Genomic DNA, 25,952 nt, shown 5'->3' on the forward strand with positions numbered 1-25,952 from the left:
ATACAGGAGCGTGTTGTAGTTGCGTTTCCTTTGCGAAGGCGTTCTTATTTAATTAATTCTTTAAATGTAAATATTACTCTTTAATTATTTAATAATATTACTTTAATAACATTTGAGATGTTTTGTTAAGTGTAAGCAGTGTGAGGAATGTTTTATTACTATAAATACCCCCGCCGCAGCAAACCTGCAGACTTAGCGAATTTCCATTTGCCTGATTGGATTTAAACTAAAATGTCTCCTTAAAAATATCACATTTATTCCCTATTTAAACAGAATTAGTTTAATGAGTACTTAGGTTTGCTGCAACAGGGAGGGTAAAAAAGTTTTTTATGTAAAATATTAAAAGGTACTGCGGTTTAGTAAGAAATTAATGTATTTTCCAAATTTGATCAAAATATGTCCATAAACAAGCAAACTACAACAGTTGACTTATTCTCCATAAGAATAACATGGGAATGTATTTAAACAGTCATCTAACAATGTTACAAAATCAGGTAACAATTTTGAACATGCATTTCCCGTTGTGTATGAGAAGGGAAATCCCGTCTCGATCTCGTCTCGAAATTTTATGAGAAATAAAAAATCTTGTCTTGTCTCGTCTCGAACTAAAAATCCAATCTCGTCCATCCCTAGAAACTAGTTATACCTGGCAACCAAAAATTAATTTTGGATCTTTTTAATTGAAAAGGTTGCCTATCAGTCTAATGGCTACCAATCATCCAAGCAGTTACCTGTTAATCAGAAGATGCCTGATAATAGAAGGCTGTGAAATTTTACTTGTTTTCATAAGGACAAATGTTTTTGTAATGATAATATATATAGGTATACGGTTGACTTTTTTCAGTTTTATTTTTTAACAATACTGGTTTGTGTTTCAGAACTTGGGACGCATAAATCACAGGTAGGGCCTAATTTAATTTAAGTTTCCTTTCATTTTAAACTCCATCCTACAAACCTTTTCCTTTTTGGTATTGCCTTGCAACGGGGTCAATATGCAAAAGAGACAATGTTGGTTAACTGAAAATGCCTTAAAAATGGATGCACTCCTACCAGGGGTGCCCAGAGGGGGGTACTGTGGCGTGTTTGCGCCACAGGAATTTTGGGGGGGATGTTGTTTTGCTAGCTGTCATAATGAATATATAATTTTGTATAAGCAGCCCGAAAAAGTTTTTCAACACGCATTAACACCAACAACATTTTGCCATTTGTAATTAAGATTGCTTCTAAGAATGGTAAAAAAAAAAAACACACCTTGTCAGACAATCCTTAACATGTACGGTAGTGTAGAATTTTACTTGGTACTGTACATAATATGTTTTGGCGGTTCTTTAACTTCACCATCATCAGGCTTACAAAAATATCCACTTCTGGAAGTGTTGTCAGAATACGTTACAAACATTTAACACAAAACGATTACAGATATGCCTATCAATTCATGTGTGTACATTGCCGTCGCCGGAAGTAAACTAAATCAGGATCAGGTTATGACGGACCGACGTGGTCTCTGGATTGTCTTGATATTGGATGTAGTGCTGAGAATAGTGTTGAAAATATAATGGGATTCATAATTAATTGAGTGCTTTCATTCAAAATTTATGTGCTGTCCGTAGTTTTATGTATTTATATATTTCAAACTCTTCCAAAGTATTTAATAAATTTCCTTTTCTGCAGTAATGTAGAATGTCGAGACCATCATTTTTATCCAGCATTTAAATTGGTTATTATTGTCAATAATTTTGAATGGAAAACTCAATTATGAATGTGTTGTATTAAGTCTGTTCTTTTAGTCATATGATTTATTTGTGTTTAAATATCTTTTGTTGACAGATGATTTTTGTAAACATGTTTTTGTAAACATTGGTTTAGTTTGGAAATAGAGTTTGTTGAAACAAGATGTGTGTTTAATATTCTTAAATTAGAAATAGAACATGGTGGCAGCTTAGTGGATTTTTATCGAACTGAAAGTCTAAAACCACACGTAATGTCAAGTAAGGGCAGAAAAAAACGAAATACCGGTACTCGGAGGCAAAGGTATGAGGACAACGGTGAGGACGACACCCAAAGTGAACTCAACTACGTTTCAGAAAGGGACTCTAGAAAGACTAAAGATGAGTCACGAGGATTTGCATTGGTACATACGAACCGAGAAAATAATGCAGTTATGTGTACTACTACTCCGATGATCAATATCACGTTACCAACTCCGGAAACGTTCTCTTTTACTCCGAATGAGTGGCATTCCTGGAGGAATCGCTTTCAAAGGTACAGATGGGGTTGCGGTCTGGATAGCACTTCCGACGCTCGGCAAATCGATGTACTTTTGTTTACAATGGGTAGTAGAAGTGAAGATATTTTCGATTCGTTTTCACCAAAACCTAATACTTATGACGAGACTCTTCGGGCCTTTGATGAATACTTTGTGCCAAGACGGAATATAATTTATGAGAGATCAAAATTTTTGAGACACAAGCAAGGTAGTGATCCATCTGAAAAATTTATAACAGATTTGCATGGCCTTGCGAAAACGTGTGCATGGGGTGAACTAAATGATGAGATGATGCTTCTCGTCCTCATTATTGGTATGAAAGATGAGGCTCTAAGTGATAGACTCCAGCTGGACTCTCAATTGACTCTGGAGAAAAAAATTAATACCCTGCGCCAACATGAGGAGCTAGAACGCCAAAAATGTGAACTCGCCAATACTAATGTTTTTTTGGTAAATAAAACGTCAGTTAAAAACGGTAAACCGAATCGGACTGAAGGAGTTTGTGATCAGAAATACATCGAGGATGCAGAAAATACAAAGAAGTGCAGGAAATGTGGTTATAATTGGCACGGATCACTGGCCGAATGTCCTGCTAGGAAAGCCAAATGTGACAAATGTCCCGAGATTGGACATTTTTTTCGATGCTGTCCCTACCGCGAAAAGTGGATGAGAAAAAACAAAAACGTCGTTAAAGAAATCGAACAGCAAGTTTCAGACTGTGGAGATCTACAGGTTCCTGAGATTTTCATCGGGAATATAGAAAACAATAACAGAGCCTGGGCCCAGGAGGTAAAAGCAAGCTGTGGAAACCAAGTGTTAGGGCTTATAAGCATGGTATGGATCACAGATCTACGTAGACATGGTAAAGTAGTCAGGAAATTGAACGAACCACGTTCCTACCTTGTGGACACTGACAAGAGAACCATTCGACGAAACCGGAAGTTCTTAGTTCCTGCACGATACTACGGAGAAGATTGTATTCTTTCAAACTGTTCATCTACGGTCCTCAATTGTCCATCTAACTCACGTGATCGTCCAGACGCTAGCACAGTTACCCGTTACGGAAGGTCCATCAAGATACCGAGGCGGTACCGAGCTTCATGAAGATGTAGACATCTTGAGGCGGGATGTTGTATTAAGTCTGTTCTTTTAGTCATATGATTTATTTGTGTTTAAATATCTTTTGTTGACAGATGATTTTTGTAAACATGTTTTTGTAAACATTGGTTTAGTTTGGAAATAGAGTTTGTTGAAACAAGATGTGTGTTTAATATTCTTAAATTAGAAATAGAACAGAATGCCATTATATTTTCAACACTACCCTCCGTCACTACAATTAGTCTAATGACAGCTTTTGATAACACAGACGACAATCCAGAGACCACGTCGGTCCGTCATAACCTGATTCAGTTTACTTCCAGTCCTGCCCGCGGCAATGTACACGTGTGAATTGATAGGCATATCTGTTATTGTTTTGTGTTTAATGTTTGTAACATATTCTGACGACACCTCCAGAAGTGGATCTTTTTACACACAGACAGACACCACCTCTTCTTTACAATAGTAATAGATAACAAATTAACAATATCGCGGTTTGAGTCCAAAATAAAGTTGAGAACTTGAAAAGAATGAGACGTTATAAAATAATTATTGAATCACCTGAGATTCGGTCCCCAAGGTACCTTATTCAAATCCCGCCAATCACTAATGGATTTTATCTAAGAGATAATGTCATAATCCTTTCTAGACCTGGCCTGAATTGATATGGAAAACAATTCTGGGCTAGAACTTAGAGGAATAAAACAAGTACCTGTGCAATGTGAGACAAAATACGTAACACTGCAGTCCCGGACTACCAAGACAGCTGTTGCACAATTTTATTTGGAGTATCTGCACAATGTTTATGTTTACATGTTTGTTATTACTAACGGCGGTCTTACCATATTGATGGGCGGGGCCTTAAAATTGTTGGGTAATTTTCCTAGAAGTTGGCAGTGAACATACCAAGTAAGTAAGTAACTAGGTAAATATCTTGGTGTTTAGGGCCAAAAGTATTGATTTTTAGTTGCATTTTACAAACCCTATTTATGTTTATCAAAATATGTTGTAATAAAGAGTCTTTAATTTAATGATTTTACCACACTAGGGTGTTCAAATTGAAATTCCTTATGCACTCATAACATCCTACAAAGGTGCGTTCTCAGCTTTGTTGGAATTCAATTAACAACAATTTTGTTTTTAAAGTTGTAATTTAAATTTTCAGAATGATACCGCAATTGCTTTGCCCAAGTGTGGAAGCTGTTATGGTGCTGAAAATCCAGAAAGAAATATTACGTAAGTCAGTTTTGTAGTTTAACTCGACGTTTAGACAACTTTTTCTATTATTTTCCATACAGTATTAATATAAACTATATGAAATTATTTTTTTGAACATTGAATTTAGGGGAGCAAATGCAATATGTGTTAAAAGTCTTCATGTCATAAAGCTTAACTATAGTATTAAAAAAATATATTATTACTCATCCCGTGTGACTAATAATGGATCAGACGAGAAGGGGATGTATTTGTATTACTGTAAATGACTTTAATTATCAGGTAATCCAAAGTCTCGCCTATGTTTTGGTTAGTGTTAAGACCGGCACACACACAAACAGACTCATGAGAATGGACCCCTGCAGGCGGACAGATTTTTTTTGCAACGCACACGGTCGCAGGAGCCCGCAAACAGGTGGACTATCCCTTCCCTCCTCCACTACTTTGGTGCTGTGAAATAGTATGTAACAACCATCGATATATAACTACTACTGGATTGCTGGCTGAGCTCGCTAGCCCGAGCCGAAATCAGTGGTTGCGTTCTGCACTTGAAGGCGTCGGGTAGGGGCAAGAAAGGGGCAAGAAACCCGCACGGTGCTTGGGTTTTACATCGCACTGACGCTGTGATTGCATTTGTTTACCCTATTTTAACTATTGATTCACGAAAAATGTTCATCGGGGGATATTTGGACTCATTATCTAGTTATATTAAAAACCGAAAGTATATAAGTTAGTAATCAAATAATTGCTATACAATACAACGTGTATTTACATTGTTATAAAGTTGGGCGATAACATAGTATTTGTATTTAAAAAATTGCTTGGATGGTTTGGGTTATGGGTTTTATAAAAAGGTTGATAAATTAAACAATAAAAATACAATACAGTTGTATAAAAACCATTTATTTGAATACAGTACCACACAGAGTAGCCTACATTTCACGCGTGATTAAAAAGTACTAATTTTGTTAGTTTTAGACGAATACCAACTTTTGACAGTGCAATGGTTTGCTCTTCAGCATGACTGTAGCAAATTATTAAAAAAAAATCTGATTAACTTTATCAGCTTAATTTCGTGCGTGTCCTCTCCAAAGTCAACATTAGACATATGGGTGTAGCTACTTAAATTGCATTCGTCAGCTGTCAAAAGACTAACACATTCTTCACATGTTACTGTACCTAATATTTTTCTAACAATAAAACCAGACATATAATATAATACATTATTCTTGTAGTATGATCCACTTTCCGCAGATACCACTCTTCGAAAGTCAATTACATCGTTTTCTTCACAGTCATCAATATCGCAATTATTAATTGCCGTTGTCTCTGTATTTGTATCCCTTAGGACTGTAAAAATAGACAGTGAGTGCAAATTCTTTCATTTTTTCTGAATACACGGTCCTGAATTTACTGGTGTTACTAGTTTTCATAGAATGGGCAATTAAATCTAACGGAAATCCTGAAAACTGTTCTTCTAAAACCTCTATTAACCTATCAGGTGCTTTAAGTTTTTTCTTAAACACTACAATCATTTCACGCATGGATTTTATCCTAGCATCTCTTCTGTTTATCCGCGGTTGAAGAATTTTGACCTTCCGTCTCAGAAGAGAGATAGCTCCTATCCATTATTTGTCCATTTAAAAATACTTCCAATTCAACACCTGTTCTTATATAAAGTACTAGCTGTACCCGCGGGCTTTGCCCCGTTTAATTTCTTAATTTTCAAGATGAGCTCGTTCGCATGGCTCAATCACGTCCTGGTTGAAGTTCGTTCGCTACGCTCACTCACCTTTGGGTTGGAGCTCGTTCGCTGCGCTCACTTGCCTTCAGGTTAGCTCGTTTGCTACGCTAACTCGCCTCCAGGTAGAAGTTCGTTCGCTACGCTCACTCACCTTTTGGTTGCAAATTAGCTGTTGTCATAAATTTAAAAAAATAATAGTGCTGCACCCTGTTGGTAATCCTTGTAACTTTAATGCTATTGAACATCATAGAACAGAACCAACTTGTTTAATTGAAACAGCTGTTAAGATTCATTAATTCCTTTTCAATATGAAAAATCATAAGGTTAACATGGGAATCTCCAGAGCCACTGGGGCGGAGCCCGAAAGCCCGATCAGAATAAAAACTACTTAGTTTTCCTATTTAATGCCCAAAGAATCGGTGTACCGAATTTCAGCCTCCTAGGTAAATGGGAAGTGGGAGAATTAGTGATGAGTGAGTGTGTCAGTGAGGGCTTTGCCTTTTATAAGTATAGATTAAGACTTTTAGCGAATTTCCCTATAGGGAAGTAGCTATTACCGTAGGTGGCACGGTAAGACCTAGACCCGGGACCGATTTAGTTTTTCATTTTGATGTCCCCAGAGGCCAAAAACACCATTCGTTCAAATTTTTATATATGTATATATATATAGACGTGTATATATATATATATATATATACGTCCGTGAACTCGATAACTTGAGTAATTTTTGTCCGATTTTGATGAAATTTGGTTTAAAGGTGTAAAGCGGGATAAACTTCGCGGGGAATGAGTTCGCGAACCAGCACGATCGGACCATGGGAACGGGGCTTTACGGGGGGTTTTATGGGGTAAAAATTGGTTTTTCTCACTTTTGACCCTCAAAACACAAAATTTCCCGATTTCTCTTTAGACCTTTTTAAAAAGCTTAAAAAAACAAATAGTTTAGTATGTAAAAGTATTGTTGTTCAATTATTAGTAACGGAGAAAATTAAAAAAATTGTAAATTTAAAATTCCCATGTTATTCTTATGGAGAATATTGTCAAATGTTGTAGTTTGCTTGTTTATGGATATATTTTGATCAAACTTGGCAAAATTTATTTATTTTGTACTAAGCTATCAATATTTTACTCAAAAACACACTGTTAGTTTCCTTGTAGCAGCAAACCTAGGTACTCGTTAAACCTAATGTTATTAAAATATATTTAACTGAAAATCTATTCAAACAAATGGAAATTCGCTTAGTCGGCAGGTTTGCTGCGGCGGGGGTATTTTATATTCGAAGTGGGAATGATGGAACAAACAATCTTTCATACAACACAAGAAGCAACAGTCAAAGATTATTTAGATTGCCCAAAGTAAACAAATCAATATTTAGACAATCTTATCAGTACAGTGGGCCAAAATATTTCTACCTATTACCTCACGATATCAAAAGCAGTGCAAATTTAAAGTCATTTTCTATAAAAAAAAGTGGTTAATTGAGATGCCAAATATAGATTTTTTAAATAGTGTTGTAACATAAAGATTTTTTCTTCTAAATCTTTGCAAATTTAACGTTTTGTATTGTAATTATCAAATCAGCATATCATGTTTTAAATTGTTGATTTACATGATTTTATACTGCTTATATAGGATTTATTTTTTAATATATTTTTATTGTAAATATCTATTATTGTAATAATATTGTTATTTTGTTTAATTTAACAACTGTCATCAAGACGCCACAGAGAGCGTCAAGGTGTTTTTCATGTGTGGACTGGGCTGAAAGTTTATAGAATGTACTTTATATTGTTAATTTTTATTGAACGTTGTCACATTAACTAGATGCTGTGGTAACGTAATTCCAAGTTTTTATTTCATTTGTATGTAATGTAATTATGGTGGAATAAATCATTATTTCATATTTCATTAATTCATACATTGCTAACCAAACTACCACGTGAAAGCGCCCGAGTCTCACTAATAACTGGCAGGATGATTCGTTCACAGGTGGTTTACTTTTGCTTCTTCGTACATGACCTCGAATTGTTAAATAAAACTATTATAGATTTGGCGGGGTTTGCTAGTGGCGGAATAATTTTTTGGCGGGATAGTTCGTTGGTGGGAATAGCAGGGGGCGGCGGCGCGAGTTGCTGTTTTGCCCCTACCGGGCGCCTGCAACACCGCGATACGTCCCGCCACACACACCTGTACGCGACCGAATTTCTCTACACAGCTCTTATGGACAGCACGCAATCCAGTAGTAGTTATATATCGATGGTAACAACTTAGTGTGGCGCAGCCGTGATTTCTATAAATGCATTCCATGGCTATAGGAGGATGGTGATTCCATTGATAATGATTTAGATTTGGTGCTGTTGTGCTCAATAGGTAATAGGAAACATTGGGTATATCCCATTTATAAAAAAAAATGAATGGAAAAAATGAATCATCACCTTATGCAAGATTTGAAGAGAATGAGGAAAAGTTTATAAGATATTTTTGATTATGCAAGGAAGATTTTTAAGAGAAGTATTGTGACAGGTTTTACTCGATCACAGCAGCATTTGAGGTGATTTCCCGTGATTTCGGCAACATTCAAGATTAGCTTCAGTAATCATGGCAACATCCATGATCCCATTGTCAAGGTAACATCCGTAATGATTTTTCGTGATCTGAAACTCATCTGCGATGATTACCCAAGGTTGTAGTAATGGAGGCAATATCCGCAATATTGTGGTCATGTTCATCAATTCCGATTTATTTTTCATGAAACAAGGACACAAAAACAAACGGTGATTATTGAGGGTGATTTTCTAAAATTTGTACGGCACAAAATATTGGTGCTGTAACAAATAAAGTACAACATAAATATGTGTTGAATGACCAACAATGGATGATAATTTTTTTTTGTCACAAGCGAGGGGCCCCATGCGGCACACTGTTTGTATGAGCCTATGGCCGGACTATATTTCCAGTTTTATTATCAATCATTAAACAACACTGTTATGAAACCGTGAACTTTAGTAAAATGTATTTTTACCTAGCATGGATTTGCATCAGAAACAGTACGGTAGATAAATTATTCTCCTTGACGTTTTTCAGTTGCTGTAACACGTGCGAAGATGTGAAGAAAGCGTATGAACTGAAGAGATGGTCTCTAGTAGAGATTGATAAAGTAGAGCAATGTAGGTCTACTCAAGATGCAGAGAAGGTAGCTCGGGCTCTCAAGGAAGGCTGTCAAATATATGGGTATCTGGAGGTTAATCGGGTAAGTTGATGTATTTATTTCAACACTTTATATAAAGTAGAACCGCTCATATCTGGCCACCACGGGCTGAGTTTCTGGTCAGATACTACCAATCTAATAAAGAAACTATGATTATAGGCCTGCCTAACAATAATGTGTCATCGATGAATTCAGATAAGTTAACATAAACTCATATCTAAATAAAGATGGAGGTAAAAATGTAATCGTAATAAATTGGCTTTGAAGATTATTAGGCCTTAAAATAGGCCATAAACTTAAGTTTTTTGTTTGTTTGACAAAACAATTACCGTACTATAGCCTTCTAAACTGCCCGTAAATAATCAACCAATTGTTTAGAGGTTAGTCATACTAACTCAAGTAAGTAGTGAACACAGTAAAATGTAAACAAACAGACAAACCGTGAGAGGGCTTGAGTCGTAGTTTAGGGCATAAAACTAGAAGTGACTAGATCAACCTCCTGGTAAAACAGAGAAACCGAGGCTGGATATTACGGGTTCTACTGTAAATCAATTTACAATTTATTAATTAAGTTAGATTATTTGTATGGTACACAGAAGCGCAAGCAGACCAAACAGCTAGTAGCTGTGGTTGCGGTCGCCTGGCCCCATAACTAAGAAGTTGGCAGCAAAACTAGTTGCCTTTGTGTTGTAAGTTCTATAAGAACCAATGCCTGGTAAAAGGACAAGCAGTTGGCTATCAGATGTTGCTCAACTTGACTGACTTGTGTAATACAGGCCTAAATCATCACTTACTCTGGTGGTCTAGCTGGGCTTTTAATCGAACAAATGGATATGACATTTACAACAGCATCAAATAGAAAAATCAGATAATCCTACGATAACCAGTGTAAAACTCTTCACTTTCTTTAATCCTCTATGATGGAATCAGAAATACTTTACTGTCATTATGCATAACAGTTATGCAATAGGCATGGCCAATAAACATAGCATCCGGATCTTTAAACTAAGCAAAAATTTAGGTTTATATACCAGTGCTACTTTCAAACGATACTTTGTTACTAAAAAAAATTGTTTGACAGTTCCACAGTTTTTTAAAACCTTAATTTTTGTTTGAATATGTATTGTATATTTACTTTTAGACTCACCACTTGATGATGAAAATCTGTTTTCTGATATTCCTCTGTCAATATAAGTGTTTAAAATTGTAGAAAAAGGAGGATAGCAGCTAGCTTACCTTGAAAGTGTGGGTAGGCCATAGAACAAGTAGAAAAACACTATGCACACAATATTTCATCCCCTAAGGGACTTTGTCAAGTGTAGAGAGAGTTACACTTGACAAAGTCCCTTAGGGGACGAAATATTGTGTTTTTCTACTTGTTCTATGGCCTACCCACACTTTCAAGGTAAGCTAGCTGCTATCCTCCTTTTTCTACAATTTAAAATCCTGGCGTAGAGCCTTTCCTTAAACAAATATAACTGTTTAGATAATCCAAACACTTACTGTAGCAGTATGATTACAATCTCTCGTAAACTGTCTTATCCAATAATTATTGAAGTTCTGAACAAAGTTGTCATCATTAACATTGGTTATGGTTTCTACTGCAAGTTGACATGAGACAAAACCAGGTTTTGGACTGGATTAGTGTTCATCTTATCAAATGGACTTATCATTTGACCAGTTCTATAACTGCATATTTACCAATTACGCAGCAACTTTTTACAATTGTAATTAATTATAATGCGAGTAGGATCACAACATACAGTACTTGTATGAACATATATAAGACTTCCAATAAAACAGACTCATTGTTGCAGGTGGGAGGAAGTTTTCATGTGGCTCCAGGACAAAGTTTTTCAGTGAATCACGTACATGGTGAGTAAATGAGAGAAAATACGAGTTTTGGTGTTACTAACCACATTTATAAAACCTCTTAAGTTATAGGATAACCTGTCATGATTTAGGTTCCTAAAGTTATTGAAGTCTATAGTATTACCATAATTCATTGACATAACTTAATTTCTAGCAATTTAAAATGAAAGATTAAGCTCATCAAAAGTGTTTAAAATGAACACTTAAGTTCATCAAAAAGTTAATTACTTTCAAGCTATTAATCTTTAAAGTTCCGCTAAGTCAACTTTGTCGTCTTACAGTGCACGATGTCCAACCGTTTTCATCGTCTGCATTCAACACATCACACATCATTCGTCATTTATCCTTCGGCAAAACCAAACTGGCCGGAGTCAACCCGCTGGACAACTCGCGGTCGATAGCAACCGAAGGTAATGAATCAAACTAGTGATTTACAAAAGAAATTTAATTAGAAATTATATATTAGTTTAAGTCTATACATAGTCTAATGAAACTATACAATTTATTATTGGGTTTGTGAATAATTAGTAAACAAAGTATGATACAATGAAGCAGTCGTCAGTTCAGCAGCGGATCCCTGTCCCAATGGCCATAAAGGTACCGAAAGTTCCTCCTCCTTGGAGCATCACCTTGCCTACGCTGTTGACTAGTTCTCTGCCTCTCAACCCGTACCTGTCACAACAAACAAATATATGAGATCTTTGGATATGTTCCTAGTGTCAAGACATAATGTAAACCTGTAATAGTAGAGTAATTAGCTTGATTTTACTATCTTTTTGACGGGTCAATGCAATGATTTTCTCACACAAGATTCTCAACATTTCATAATCATATAATCTATAAACAGATTCTGTCTTCAGGTTGGATGGAGCATAGTACACAAACCGGGCATTAGGAATTGAAATAGCTGAAAACAAAACATTTTTAGACTAATCAAATAAGAAAAGGATAGTAGAAACGATTGGAAAACTGAACTCTAGCTGTACAGTTTTTATGTCCTCAGACATCAGTTTATATTGTGTTGTAATTAAAGTTTTTTTGTTTTATTTTGCCGACAAGTCTAAACGCATGTTTATAGCTTATTTGATTTCTCAGCATTGCATGGATTGTTTGCTAATCAAAATCAAGGATTCTTCCCACCTGAAGGCGGAATTAGATTCAAGATCATGAAACCTTGTGTTTTTGTCATTGATGAAAATGTATGCCATAATTTATTTAACAGTGTTGGTAGCCGAGGGGTTACAAGGCTCACATTCATATCTAAAAGTCGCTGGTTCGATTCTAAGCCAGATCGTTACAAGACCCAGATACAATTTCACATTTGTCATTGGGCTACCAACTAATGATGCTGGTCTTGTGGTAAAGTACGGTTACTGGATACAAATCCTGCCAATCACCAATTGATTTTATCTAAGTGACAATACCATGACCTCCCCTACACCTAGCCTGAAGTGATGTGAAAAACAATACCTAGAGGGGAAAAACCTACAAATACAAGGCAACACAAAATCAGTTTTGCTGCAGTCCCGGCCTACCGAGACAGCTGTAGGATAGACCTGTATGGAATATCTGCACATTTTTTAGGTTTACATATTTGTTAGGTCGATTCACACCCACATCAGTCCAGTCACAGTTCAGTCGCATCCCCAATTCCTCAGTCAACTACCTGTTAGTTGGTTTCAGTCAGTCTACAGTCACTTTATTTACAGTAATAGTAATGTTACAGTACAGATTCTTTGTATTAAAACACAATATTCTATAAATTTTTATGTTGATGATTGTCACAAACAGTACTTAAAATAGAAATACAATTAATTACAGTATTTAATAAAAACATATTTTTTTAAATGTCAAAAGCATAGGATCACATGGCTGTAAGCATCTGTCATGCGTCAAAACAATCCCAACATATCAGTGGGAATGGATCTGAAATTGACAGACGGAAACCGACAGAGCGACTTGGTTTGGAACTATGCTGAAAGAGTGTAGATAGTGCAAAAGAAAATCCATCTAAGAATAATTTTTTTGACTGTGACTTATCTGAACTGTGAAGTGCCAGAACTGATATATGCGTAAATGGACCTTTACGGTGGTTAAGGGCTGGCAAGTGCAACTGGCCACATTTGTTGTTGTTATCTTGTATTAAAGGAGATTATGATTACACTTACAAAGTTATATAACAACTAAATGATGTCATCCAACACTACTTCAATATATTTACACTTGTAGCCTACAGTTCACCTATCGAACTAGTATTGGAAGACGTATTTTACTTATATTTCTATTACAGTGCCAACACACACAATGCTAATCAAGAAGTTATTTATTATGCTAAGTCTATATTAATGCCTTTGTATCAACTGATTTAGAGCTACAGTTTTTATTTCTATTCTTCCCCTTCATCATGTCCTCTAGACTATAAATTTATGTATTATCTACTCACAGTTTACCGCAATAGAAACAGAGACAAGCAGAACAAAAGTATTAAAATGATCTTAATTCAATTAATTTAAGTGAGCGTTAAACCATTTTTGCGCTGTTATTTTCACGAAAATCTAGTTTCTTGTGATATAAAAATTAATCCCAAGGACATGTAAATAATGAATTACTTCAAGAATCTAGATTCACTCGATATTGTTAGTAGTCTAACAAAAGTTTCTTTAGAAATCAAGGATTTGAATTGACCTGTTGCTATTCTCAAGGGTTGACCGTAAAAATTCATCAACTTATTCCTGATGTTTAATTGACAAAATTCAAAGCTCACTGAGGTTTTAAGGGTTTTGGCTCATTAAGTACTCTGAAATACACTTTGTAAGCAAAAAAAAACGATACTGTATAAGCAAAAGAATAATAAAACTCATACCTGAGTGCGCTAAAACCACCAAACAGCGCTCCTGAGGCCATGCCCACACAGAAGCCTATTGTAAACCCCATCTTCATTCTATCAAAACAGGAGGGACCTGAAGTTTGGAAAGATCCTGATGGTACTGGCATGTTGAGTTATTGCTGATCTTGACTATCTGAAACGAGTAATGGTGATGGGTATGTTGTTTAATATTGGTTTTTTGTTAGGCTAAAATCTATTTGACCAATTAGGAAAAGGTATTTACTCAGGGGAGGTATAGAAGAGGCTACGATGACAGCTGAGGGCTTCTTATTAGCTGAGGGAACGCCATTACCGTAACAAAACTTTCGATAGCCATCGGGCCTCGGTGGTCTAATGGTTAGCGTGCCGGGCTGCTATACTGTAGGTCCGGGTTCGAATCCCGCTGGTAGCAGTAACTTTTTGTCCAAGATTTTTTTTATTATCAGCAAGTTTGGTTGGTTTGGTTTGGTTATTACAGTTTAATTTTATAATTAAGTCACTATAAAATTTTAATTGAGCAATTTCTAGTTTTATTTAATAAACAGAATTATTTTTCCGACTACTAAACTCTTGTTATATTATTTCTTTATCAGCAAGTTTGGTTAGTTCGGTTAGGTTATGATAGTTTAATTTTATAATTTAAAAATAGTAAAATTGAATTTGAGATATTTATAATTTTATTTTATGAGGAGAACTATTTTTGCGATTAGTAAACCTTCATTGCCAAAGTGCTCTCTACTACAGCGCTGTTCACGGAGGAATTTTGAACTAAATGCCTCATTTGTACCTCCCCTAAGTCAGACCCTTAGGAAAAAGATTTGTAATCAAATGAAACGATCAACCAATTAACTAACTGTATTCATTGTCCTACAATGTTATAACCATAATAAAAGTCCAAATCATAAAATCCATCCAAAATAAAAAATACCCCCACCACAGCCAACCTGCAGACTTATCAAATTTACATTTGCCTGATTGGATCCACACTAAAATTTCTCCTTAAACATATCAAATTTATTCCCTATTTAAATCAAATTGGTTTAACGAGTAGTAAGGTTTGCTGCAACAGGGAGGGTAAAAAAGTGTTGTTGTTGTAAAATGTTAATAGTTTAGTAAGAAATGAATGTATTTTATATATTTGATCAAAATATGTTCATGTAAACAAGCAAACTATTCCATTTTTCATCCATTTTTCCATTTTCCATTTCCATCCATTTTTTCCATTTTTTTAAATTTTCTCCGTAACAAGTATATAGATTAAAATATAGATACAAGTATATATATGCATTTGAACGGCCTCTAGGGACCTCAAAACGAAAAAGTAAATCTGTCCCGGGTCCAGGTCTTACCATGAGTACTACGGTAATAGGCTAGCTTATTCCCTATGTGGGAAATTCGCTAAAAGTTAGTCGAGTGTAAAATTTTAACTTTTAAGCTGATAAGTCTACTGGAACTATTTGAAGTCGATGTTATATTATGTTTTAATACACTTCCTAAATGTACAACATTTTGATGAAATTTGGTACAAAACGTGTAAACCTATAATTTTTTTTCGAACGGGTTCGCGAACCAGCATGATCGGACTATGGGAAGAGGGTTTTATGGGGTAAAAATAAGTTTTTCCCATTTTTGACTCTAAAAACATAAAATTTCACAATTTCTTTCCAGACCATTTTGCAGTACTTAAAAAAAGAAATAATGTTATATATTGAAGTGTTGTTGTATGCCCAACAGTTACAAGTGATGATTAAAAAAACTAAAAAAAAAATAAAATTCACATGTTATTTTTATGGAGAATAAATCAACTGTTGTAGTTTGTTTGTTTGGATATTTGATCATATTTGACAATTTTGTTTATTTCATACTAAGCTATCAACATTTCAATAAAAACACCCCTCCATACCTTCCCTGTAGCAGCAAACCTAGGTACACATTAAAATTAATGTTATTTAAAAAGGAAATAAATCTGACAATTTTCAGGGAATATTTTAGTAGAAATCCAGCCAGATAAATGGAAATTCGCTTAGTCTGCAGGTTTGCTGCGAGGAGGGTATTTTTTAAATGGTGACTTTCACATAAAAACTCGTAAAATAACAGAAAAATCGGATTTTCTTGAAAATGGCCTGATCAATTTTTAATTTAGTATATGGTGAACAAATTCATATATATATATATCAATCATCAGTATATATCATTGGTATATATCGTTCAAATTCATATATATATATATATGTGTCCGATAGCACGATAACTCGAGCAAAAATGATCCGATTTTGATGAAATTTGGTATAAACGTGTAAACCTACATTTATTCGAACGAGTTCGCGAACCAGCATGATCGGACTATGGGAACGGGGGTTTACGGGGGGTTTTATGGGGTAAAAATAGGTTTTTCCCATTTTTTACCCAAAAACATAAAATTTTACAATTTCTTTCCAAACCATTTTGTAGTTCTTAAAAAAACAAATAATTTAGTATATTGAAGCGTTATTATGCACCTAATGTAAATTTAAAATTGCCATGTTATTCTTATGGAGAACAAAAACTGTTGTAGTTTGCTTGTTATGAACATATTTTGATAAAATGTGGAAAATATTTTTATTTGTTACTAACTATTAACATTTTACAAAAAAAAAAAACAGTTTTACCCTCCCTGATGCAGCAAACCTAAGTACTTGTTAAACTAATTCTATTTAAATAGGAAATAAATGTTATATTTTTAAGTAGACATTTTAGTGTAAATCCAATCAGGCAAATGGAAATTCGCTTAGTCTGCAGGTTTGCTGTGGCGGGGGCATATTATTTTCAGAATTTCTTCTAACAATAAAGGTAGGCCTTAACAATGAGGAAATAAAAAATACCACCGCCGCAGCAAACCTGCAGACTAAGCGAATTTCCATTTGACTGATTGGATCTACACTGAAATGTCTACTTAAAAATATAGCCTAACATTTATTCCCGATTTAAATAGAATTAGTTTAACAAGTACTTAGGTTTGCTGCATCAGGGAGGATAAAACAGTTTTTTTTTTTTTTTGTAAAATGTTAATAGCTAGTAAGAAATAAAAACATTTTCCAAATTTGATCAAAATATGTTCATAAACAAGCAAACTACAACAGTTTACTTATTCTCCATAAGAATAACATGGGAATTTTAAATTAACAATTATTTGGAATTTTCTCCGTAACCATTAGGCGCATAATAACGCTTCAATATACTAAATTATTAGTTTTTTTAAGCTCTACAAAATGGGTTTGAAAGAAATTGCTAAATTTTATGTTTTTTGGGTCAAAAATGGGAAAACCCTATTTTTACCCCATAAAACCACCAGTAAACCCCCGTTCCCATGGTCCGATCATGCTGGATCGTGAACTCGTTTGAATAAACGTAGGTTTACACGTTGTCGTTTGTACCAAATTTCATCAAAATCGGATCATTTTTGCTCGAGTTATCGTGCTGACGGACACATAGGTTATATATATATATACAGTAGAGTCCCGCAAACTCGGCGTAATGTGGACTGGAAGGGTGCCGAGTTTGTGAAATGCCGGGTTATCGGGAACTAGGATTAAAAAGTAATAACAATAACATTTTAACTGCCTCTTTTATTTATATTTATATTACAAGTTAGTATTAAGTCATCAGATATAGTACAACATATCCTTGGTACGAGCTGCGAATGATTTGACTTGAGCTGGCTTGAGTCCATGTTTAACTAGGACTCAAAAATCACTAATTTTCTGAGCCAGGCGATGGCCGAGTTATCCAGACTGCCGGGTTATCGAGTGCCGAGTTTGCGGGACTCGACTGTATATATATATGAATTTGAACGGATGGTGTTTTTGGCCTCTAGGGACCTCAAAACGAAAAAAAAAATTGGTCCCGCGTCCAGGTCTTACCATGAGTAGGTACTACGGTAATAGCTTATTCCCTATATGGGAAATTCGCTAAAATGTATGCTATTCAACAACAACTAAATGAATTGTTACCGATTTAGTTACCGTTCGGTTTTTGGCTAGGCTGTTTGGTTATCGATTGAATCAATACTTTTATGTTTGATAATAAAATAGAGTCAAATAGGTTATCAAAATGTAACTTAGGGGCTATGCCGAATTTTTAACTAGCCCTAACTTAAGTTCCTAATCTCTTAACTGACAAAGTAAATACAAATTCAAATTTACTCCTACTTTAACATTATAATCAAGCAGCTGGGTGACAAAACAATTATTTTTTGAAATTTATTTTAAAATAATTAGGCTTAAGTTTATTTTTGTGCATGGGTTAAGTGATCTCCATTAGGCCAAGGTCCTATTAAAAATTTAAACTCTCTAGGCAGAACCAGTCAACTTATAGATTTACTTTTTAACTTAAATAAACACTTTAAAACTATTCTTTAAAATGGCGACCATACAAAGTAGGTATTTTAAGCCAAGTATGAATGGAGATGAGTGTAGGATGAGTGGCGTGATCTTAGGAGTTAGTGACTAAGGTCGACATATTCCTTAGACACAGCTGTTAATTAATAGCCCATACAGCTAATGGCGACTAAGGGACCTACTTACAGTTTATAGTAGAGTAACCACATTTTTGCCTTTGGTATACGAATTGGTCTAATTATACTTATCAGGATAGTAATTACATAATAATTACATTAAGTTGACCAACTGTAACTTACTGTTAAGTCCAAAGTAACTTAGCCAAGCCTAAAACTTAGGTTATCCTACAGACTACCTAGGCAACAGATTGGGGGTACAGTCTCTTAACTGGGCTATGCTAACTTAGTAATGTACTTATCGATTTAAACTATCGATTCGATTAGTATACCTTCTAGTGATTTTTTCATTATCAGCAAGTTTGGTTAATTAGTTTAGGTTATGACAGTTTCATTAGGGTATATAATAGATAAGATTAAAAAATATTGATTATTAATCAATATTTTCAAATCAATAGTTTCAATCCATACTAGCATAGCCCAGTTAAGAAACTGTACCCCAGATTGGTACCGTATTTTAGCTGATAATAATGACTGTCTTAACGTTTGCTGAGCATAACAATTAGGCTAAAATCTGTAGATACATATAGGCATTGACTATATAACACTACGTAGTGTTATATAGTCAATGATATAGGCCTACTGGCAGATAATTAGCCTAACTTAGTTAACTTTAGGGCCTATGGTGTGAAGGTGAATATATGAATGCTTGACAATATTTATTAAGAAATTTTAAATGATTTGTAGGCCTAGGTCCACTTAACTGAATGTTAGCTTTATTTTTCTAATTGGGGTGCTTTAAATGCTCGTCCATAGTTTTCTAAAATAACTTACCCGGAAGCTTTCAAATGTTTGTTTGGGTAGTTCATGTTTAACACTATCACCAATTAATTAGCTCTCAATGTTATCACTGATTAGGTTAATTTACGGAAAACATAGATTGTTAAAACAAATAAGAAAACATAAAATTCGATATGCGATCTTTGTTACTTACCTAAAACAAAAATGCATAACCTCAAAGGGCAAAATTGATTTTTCGATTGCGTGCTGTTTTGCTGTTTAACAATGAAAATGACGTAACGTAATCAACAGTAGCACACTCGACGTTCTGTACCCACGAGCACCTTAGCTTCCACAAGTAAGCACAGGCCACAGAAGGCCTTCGAACAGTTCCTGGGATAACAGCTATTTGTGTAATAGCTTCGCTGTATATCTTTATTGGACCTGTTTAGATAGTTGTTTTTTTCAACAGTTACAGTTGCGAACTGTGCATTGTGATTTTGTAAAGGTGTTTATTCTTTACTGTTTGTTTACTTTTGACTTGAGCTGCTTGAAAAGGTGTTTTATGATTGAAAAAAAAAAATGTTTTGTGAGTGGGCTGAAGCTGATTTGTTATTAGGTATTGACAATTAGCCTAAATGTTTTGCGTGCATGAATTATTTATGAAGTTTTAAAAGTTTAAAGTATTTATGAAGTTTACTTAAACCTATATTTTTCGGATTCCTCAAGAGAGAGTGATTGTTAGGTTAGGTTAGGTTAGGTGTTTGTGTGTGAATTTGTTAGATTGCAGTTTTGGTAGTGGTAGGTCTGTAGCCTCTAAGGTAAACTTAGGCATACTCTTATAAATAGATAAGTTATTAATTTAACTTTTTCAAAGGCAATAACTTAGACCTAAATTCCACTGAAAGGCCCAACTAACTTAATCAAAATAAACCTAGACCTAAGTTACCACTACCAAAACTCCAATCTAACAAATGCACACACAAACGCAACTCAACCTAACATTAACACTCACTCTTTCTTGAGGAATCCAAAAAAGATAGGTTAAGTGAACATTTAAAACTTCATAATCATAAAACACCTTATCAAGCAGCTCAAGTCAAAAATAAACAAACAGTAAAGAATAAACACCTTAAAATCAGAATGCACAGTTCGCATTCGCAAGAGATATACATCGATGTTCGCAACTGCAACTGTTGAAACAACTATTTAAACAGGTCAAATAAAGATATACAGTGAAGCTATTACACAAATAGCTGTTATCCCAGGAACTGTTTCAGGGCCTTCTGTGCTTGTGGAAGCTGAGTTACTCGTGGGTACAGAACGTCGAGTACAATAGCACCAGCCAGGCTCAGGCAGCCAGCCATTGCCAGATCCATATGACATAAAATAAACAAAAATCAAGACAAGACAGACGACTATAAAAAAGAAAACAGCACAACAAAATTATACAGTACTAGCTGTACCCTCGGGCTTCGCCCCGTTTAACTTCATAAGTGAGCTTGTTCGCATGGCTCAATCACGTCCTGGTTGAAGTTGGTTCGCTACGCTCACTCACCTTGATGTTGGAGCTCGTTCGCTGCGCTCACTTGCCTTCAGGTTAGCTCGTTCGCTACGCTAACTCGCCTCCAGGTTGAAGTTCGTTCGCTACGCTCACTCACCTTTTGGTTGCAAATTAGCTGTTGTCATAAATTTAAAAAAATAAAATAAGCTGCACCCTGTTGGTAATCCTTGTAACTTTAATGCTATTGGACATCATAGAACAGAACCAACTTGTTTAATTGAAACAGCTGTTAAGATTCATTAATTCCATTTAAATATGAGTACTCATAAAGTTAACATGGGAAACTCCAGAGCCACTGGGGCGGAGCCCGAGAGTTCAATCAAAATAAAAACAACTTAGTTTTCCTATTTAATGCCTAAAGAATCAGTGTACTAAATTTCAGCCTCCTAGGTAAATGGGAAGTGGGAGAATTAGTGATGAGTGAGTCAGTGAGGGCTTTGCCTTATATATATATAAAAGCAAAGACTGAGCTCAAACCTGTGAAAATGAAAATAATTCCCTGTAGTGTAGGAGTATAGTCACCAGTCACGGCCGCCGAGTCAAAGGTGATCGTGAGTGTAGGAGTACTTCCTTCCACCATGGTAGTACTTGTACTTGATCAAAACCACGGCTACCTTTAACTCCAGGCACGGTCACCTTTAACTCCGGCAACGTTGCAAGTGGTGTTGTCTAGCGCTAAACGTCCCATAAGATAACATGGCAGACAGGTGACACCAGCTCATTAATTCGAGTATTATTCATTTAAATTTATGAACATAAATTTACTACAAAATTGAAAATAAAATATATAGAATTTAAAACCAAAATAATGTTTAAATTGAAAATCTATTTTTGTACATTAAATTAAAGTCAATATTTTCATAGCCCAGTAAATAAGCTTTCGTATTCCTAAAAAAATACACAAACTACCATCAGCCGCCTCTAAAATAATAAAACCGTTGTTACAACCCTATTTGCGATGTTTCCACTTCGAAGGCCGCGGCCTGGAGTTAAAGGTGGCCGTGCTCCAGGCCGCGGCCTTCGAAGTGCTAACGAAGTGGCAACGTCACAAGTGGTGTTGTAACAGCTGTTTTGTTTGGAAGCAGCTAATAGTATTTTTCCCTACAGTTAGCTAATAATGTACATGTTCTCTCATTGAGAAAGCAAAGTGGCCAATTCGCTCATCAATGAGACAATGTTAACATTGTCTCACTCCAGATTTGCAACGTGAAGGCACGAAATTGGCCAATTAGTTCATCAGTGAGACAATGTTAACAAACATCCAGGTCACTCCAGATTTGCAACGGGAAGGCACGTTTCTTTACCAATTTATTTGTTTTATGGTAACTGTAGGAAAATTATAATGTGCAACTCGATGGCAAAGTGCTCACTGCAAGTTGCTCACTAGTTGCACACATAACTATTTATTTACGAAAGATTGGTTATTGGACTATGACAATATTGACTCCGCTTAAAATGGACAGATATAGATTTTTAATTTGTATTGTTTTGGTTTTCAATTCTGTATGTTTTATTTTCAATATTTTAATAAATTGATGTTCATAAAATTTAAATTTAAATCAATAAAGTGCGAATTGATGACCTGATGTCACCTGTCTGTTATGTTATCTTATGTGACGTCTGTTAATAAACAACACCACTTGTGACGTTGCCAATTCTACCAGGCCACGGCCTGTAGTTAAAGGTGGCCGTGGCCAACGTCGCAAGTAGGGTTGTAACAGCTGTTTTGTTTGGAAGCAGCTAATGTTATTTGTTTATTTACAAAAGCTTGGCTACTGGGCTATGAAAATATTTACTCCACTTTAAATATACAAAAATAGATTTTCAATTTAAATATTGTTCTGGTTTTCATTTCTGTTTTATTTCCAATCTTTTAAACATTTATGTTCATAAATTTAAATGAATAATACGCGAATTGATTAGCGTCACCCGTCTGCCATGTTACCTATCTTATGGGACATCTGACGCTAGACACCACCTGCAACGTTGCCAATTCTACCAGGCCGCGGCCTGGAGTTAATGGTGGCCACGATCAAAACATATATAAAACCATAAACGTACTATCATAGATAAAACATACTCCCTTAGACTCACCAACACAAAGGTATCGTATGGGAGTATGTTTAATCTATGATACTACCAAAATTACATAAATCAATGTTTACTAAGCCCATTGGTTGCTCCATCGTACAATTCAAAGCTAATGCTTTAACGACGAGCTTCATTTTAAGTTGCTGGGTCTGGTATTGTGGTACTGTATTTAATTTTACAGTTTAATAAGGTGAGCACTTTTTCACCTCAAATTAGTTGACGAATATCGAAACTGGAAAATCGATACTTTTACAGCTCGATTGTTTTTAGAATTTAGTACATCGCGATATCGATAGTCCACTCCCACTCCATCCATTCCCGTTCTCCTTTGACTTGACTTGTGACTTGACAGTTTGAATTTAATAATGGTAGATCATTAGGAGAGAACATATAATTGTAGCGCCTAGGGACGTAATGTCAATTTTTTAAGAGAATACATAAATTTGTTAATACCTTACGAACAAATTCTTCTTCTGTTTCTATTTATCAGTAGATAGTATAAAATATAATATAAGATAGGAATAAAATTCAATGTCAACAGTTGAAAAGATTATTGCTAAGGTTATGTTAATCACGGGACCAGAATTTGTTTTAATCAAAACTGAATATCATCAGATGGAGGCCATTTCTATTATCTAATTTGTATTATTATTGTTAGTATCAACCCAGCTCTTGTAAAAATGCCAAAATGCCTCGTTCCTGAGAGGGAGTGTAATTTACTCTTTTCCTTGCTTAAGACTAATAATTTTAAAGCTTAATGATGAATTAAAAATTACAAAATTATGACCTTGCTCACAGTTCTTAGAAATTTTATTCCTATTCCTTCATTAATCTTATTTTTTTCTGGAGGTCGATATGATTATAGTACTCAAGAGAGTATTAAATTGAATGTAACACTGTAACAGTAACTTATTTAGTATCAATTTATTCAGCTCAAGGGGTCTCTTTTAGTTCCATTTAAGCAATGATAAATCATGTTTATTTTCGGGCCAAAAACGTCATTTTTAATGTTTATGATCCATTCCGGTATTTTTCTAGTAATCGTGCTTTAAGTCAGTCTCAGTCAAACCAATAAAATTTACTCCGATTCCGATTCGATTACTCTAAAACAATCTAGCGGTAAAAGTCTCGATTTTCCAGTTTCGATATTCGTCAACTAATTTGAGGTGAAAAAGTGCTCACCGTTTAATAAAGTCAACCCAAAGTGGCTAACGGTATTTGTGATTAGGCCTACTACTGTAAGACCTGTATATTTTTGAAATGTAATTTAGTAGGCTATAAAAAATGTTTCCAAATAAATAAAATGATTATGAACTTGTTTACAAGTTTAACGATAAAGATATTAATTTAACTATGTTTTTTTAGGTGCTGTCATGTACCAGTACTACATCAAGATTGTCCCGACGAAAAGGTTTCATAAAGATGGCATGGTTTTGTATTCCAATCAATTTTCTGTGACAAAACATTCTAAGGTAACCAAAAAGTGAAATTAAAAATGAAAGCCTATCACTGAGCTAGGAATAAAACTGGAGGTAGATTACTGGCATTGAAACTCTGCTAGAAAATAAAGACGATGTAAAATTTTCCATGTTGTTGCCAACAAAGGAAATCAACCAATTCATTTGCTCATGGGTTTGTTACAATCATTTACAGTACTGTACAATGTAAATGTGCTTTACCTTTGGTACAAATGTCAGCCAATTGCTCAAAATTTTCTCATTCAGTTCAGTGCTACTTGTAGTTGTATTTCTAGCCCAATGAAGTTAACACACAAAAGAATAACCCATTGCCTGGACACGATAGGAGCCGGAGCGTCAAAGCGGCACCGCTCTGCAATTAGGCCCTATATGTTAATGTTACCGTGGATATTTGAAGAGGGGTGACACGATCGACCTGAGCATCGATGGCACCGTTAAAGAGTCCTTGGACGCTAGTGGCCGTCTTATATAATTTTAATCAGCTGCTAAAGAGTTATTATCGTCAATTTTTTTTTCAAATATCAACGTGGTTATAATTTAAATATGTAGTACTGTGAGATTAGAAATGTTCTTTGTGGTTTTGAATTGTTCTCCAATGGAGTCCATGGAAGCTAACGATCATCTTGGATTTGCCCGCCATAAGAGCAATGTTAATTTCGTTTATTTCAAACTAGCCGCTGAAGAGTTATTTACCATCTCAAAATATTTGTTCAAACACCAGAGTGGTTGTAATTTCAATATCTAGTATACTGTGAGATTAGACATTTTCTTCGTAGTTCTATGACTGTTTTATAGTCTGGGCGGCGACCCAATATAATTTACGATGACCTAGAAATTTGGATGGACAAAGGTTTTTTTGACTGATTCTGCAGTCTCTTTTGAGAATGCTATGTGTATTAGAAGTGGTACTGGGTCTCTGCAAGTTACATGTAATTGATAGTTTAATTTGGCATCCCTGCATTCTATATTGCTACGTTTGAGAGAGGGAAGAGACTCCAACGTGACCCTGAGCAGAAGACTGACCGTACCGCCGCGCCCGCCAGTGACTCACGCAGACAGAAATAGCATTAATGCAACGAGGAAAAGGAGCGTTGGTAGTTGTGTGTGTATCAGATAGGAAATATTAGGATAAACACAAAATCATATTACCAAATTTATACTTTATTTAGCAAATGTTCAGCATGATAGTTGCAAAGATGCTGAGCCTTTCAGGGGATGGTCTGTTTTGGAGCTGAAGGGGGAGGGGCTGAGAGGTGTTGGAAGGCACTAACAATTGC

The 25,952-nt window shown here is 35.2% G+C and overlaps 2 protein-coding genes across 4 annotated transcripts in view; one reads left to right on the forward strand and one right to left on the reverse strand.

Moving 5' to 3' along the window:
• The window catches only part of LOC128999969 (endoplasmic reticulum-Golgi intermediate compartment protein 3-like), a 40,368-nt gene that overhangs the window by 7,525 nt on the left and 6,891 nt on the right, over positions 1–25,952 (forward strand). The window contains exons 4-9 of the mRNA XM_054426788.1: positions 879–901; positions 4,530–4,600; positions 9,409–9,574; positions 11,350–11,407; positions 11,686–11,814; positions 24,563–24,669. Coding sequence (XP_054282763.1) covers positions 879–901; positions 4,530–4,600; positions 9,409–9,574; positions 11,350–11,407; positions 11,686–11,814; positions 24,563–24,669 — 554 coding nt within the window. The remainder of the gene's footprint in view (positions 1–878; positions 902–4,529; positions 4,601–9,408; positions 9,575–11,349; positions 11,408–11,685; positions 11,815–24,562; positions 24,670–25,952) is intronic.
• On the reverse strand, positions 11,832–19,883 carry LOC128999970 (reactive oxygen species modulator 1-like). Of its 3 annotated transcripts, none has more exons than XM_054426790.1 (3): positions 19,757–19,883; positions 14,268–14,424; positions 11,832–12,076 (listed from the first exon to the last, which is right to left on the reverse strand). In XM_054426790.1, the coding sequence occupies exons 2-3, from the start codon at positions 14,396–14,398 to the stop codon at positions 11,968–11,970; spliced, it is 240 nt and encodes a 79-aa protein (XP_054282765.1). In that variant the 5' UTR covers positions 14,399–14,424; positions 19,757–19,883; the 3' UTR covers positions 11,832–11,967. The 3 variants fall into 3 exon arrangements, with proteins under 3 accessions (XP_054282765.1, XP_054282766.1, XP_054282764.1); XM_054426791.1 differs by having other exon boundaries at positions 14,268–14,420; positions 19,757–19,857; XM_054426789.1 differs by lacking the exon at positions 19,757–19,883 and adding an exon at positions 19,597–19,730.

The sequence above is a fragment of the Macrosteles quadrilineatus genome, unplaced genomic scaffold (assembly GCF_028750875.1).
Source record: "Macrosteles quadrilineatus isolate MER2022 unplaced genomic scaffold, UCM_ALF_1.0 Scaffold_8__2_contigs__length_117827958, whole genome shotgun sequence".
Taxonomy (NCBI): domain Eukaryota; kingdom Metazoa; phylum Arthropoda; class Insecta; order Hemiptera; family Cicadellidae; genus Macrosteles; species Macrosteles quadrilineatus.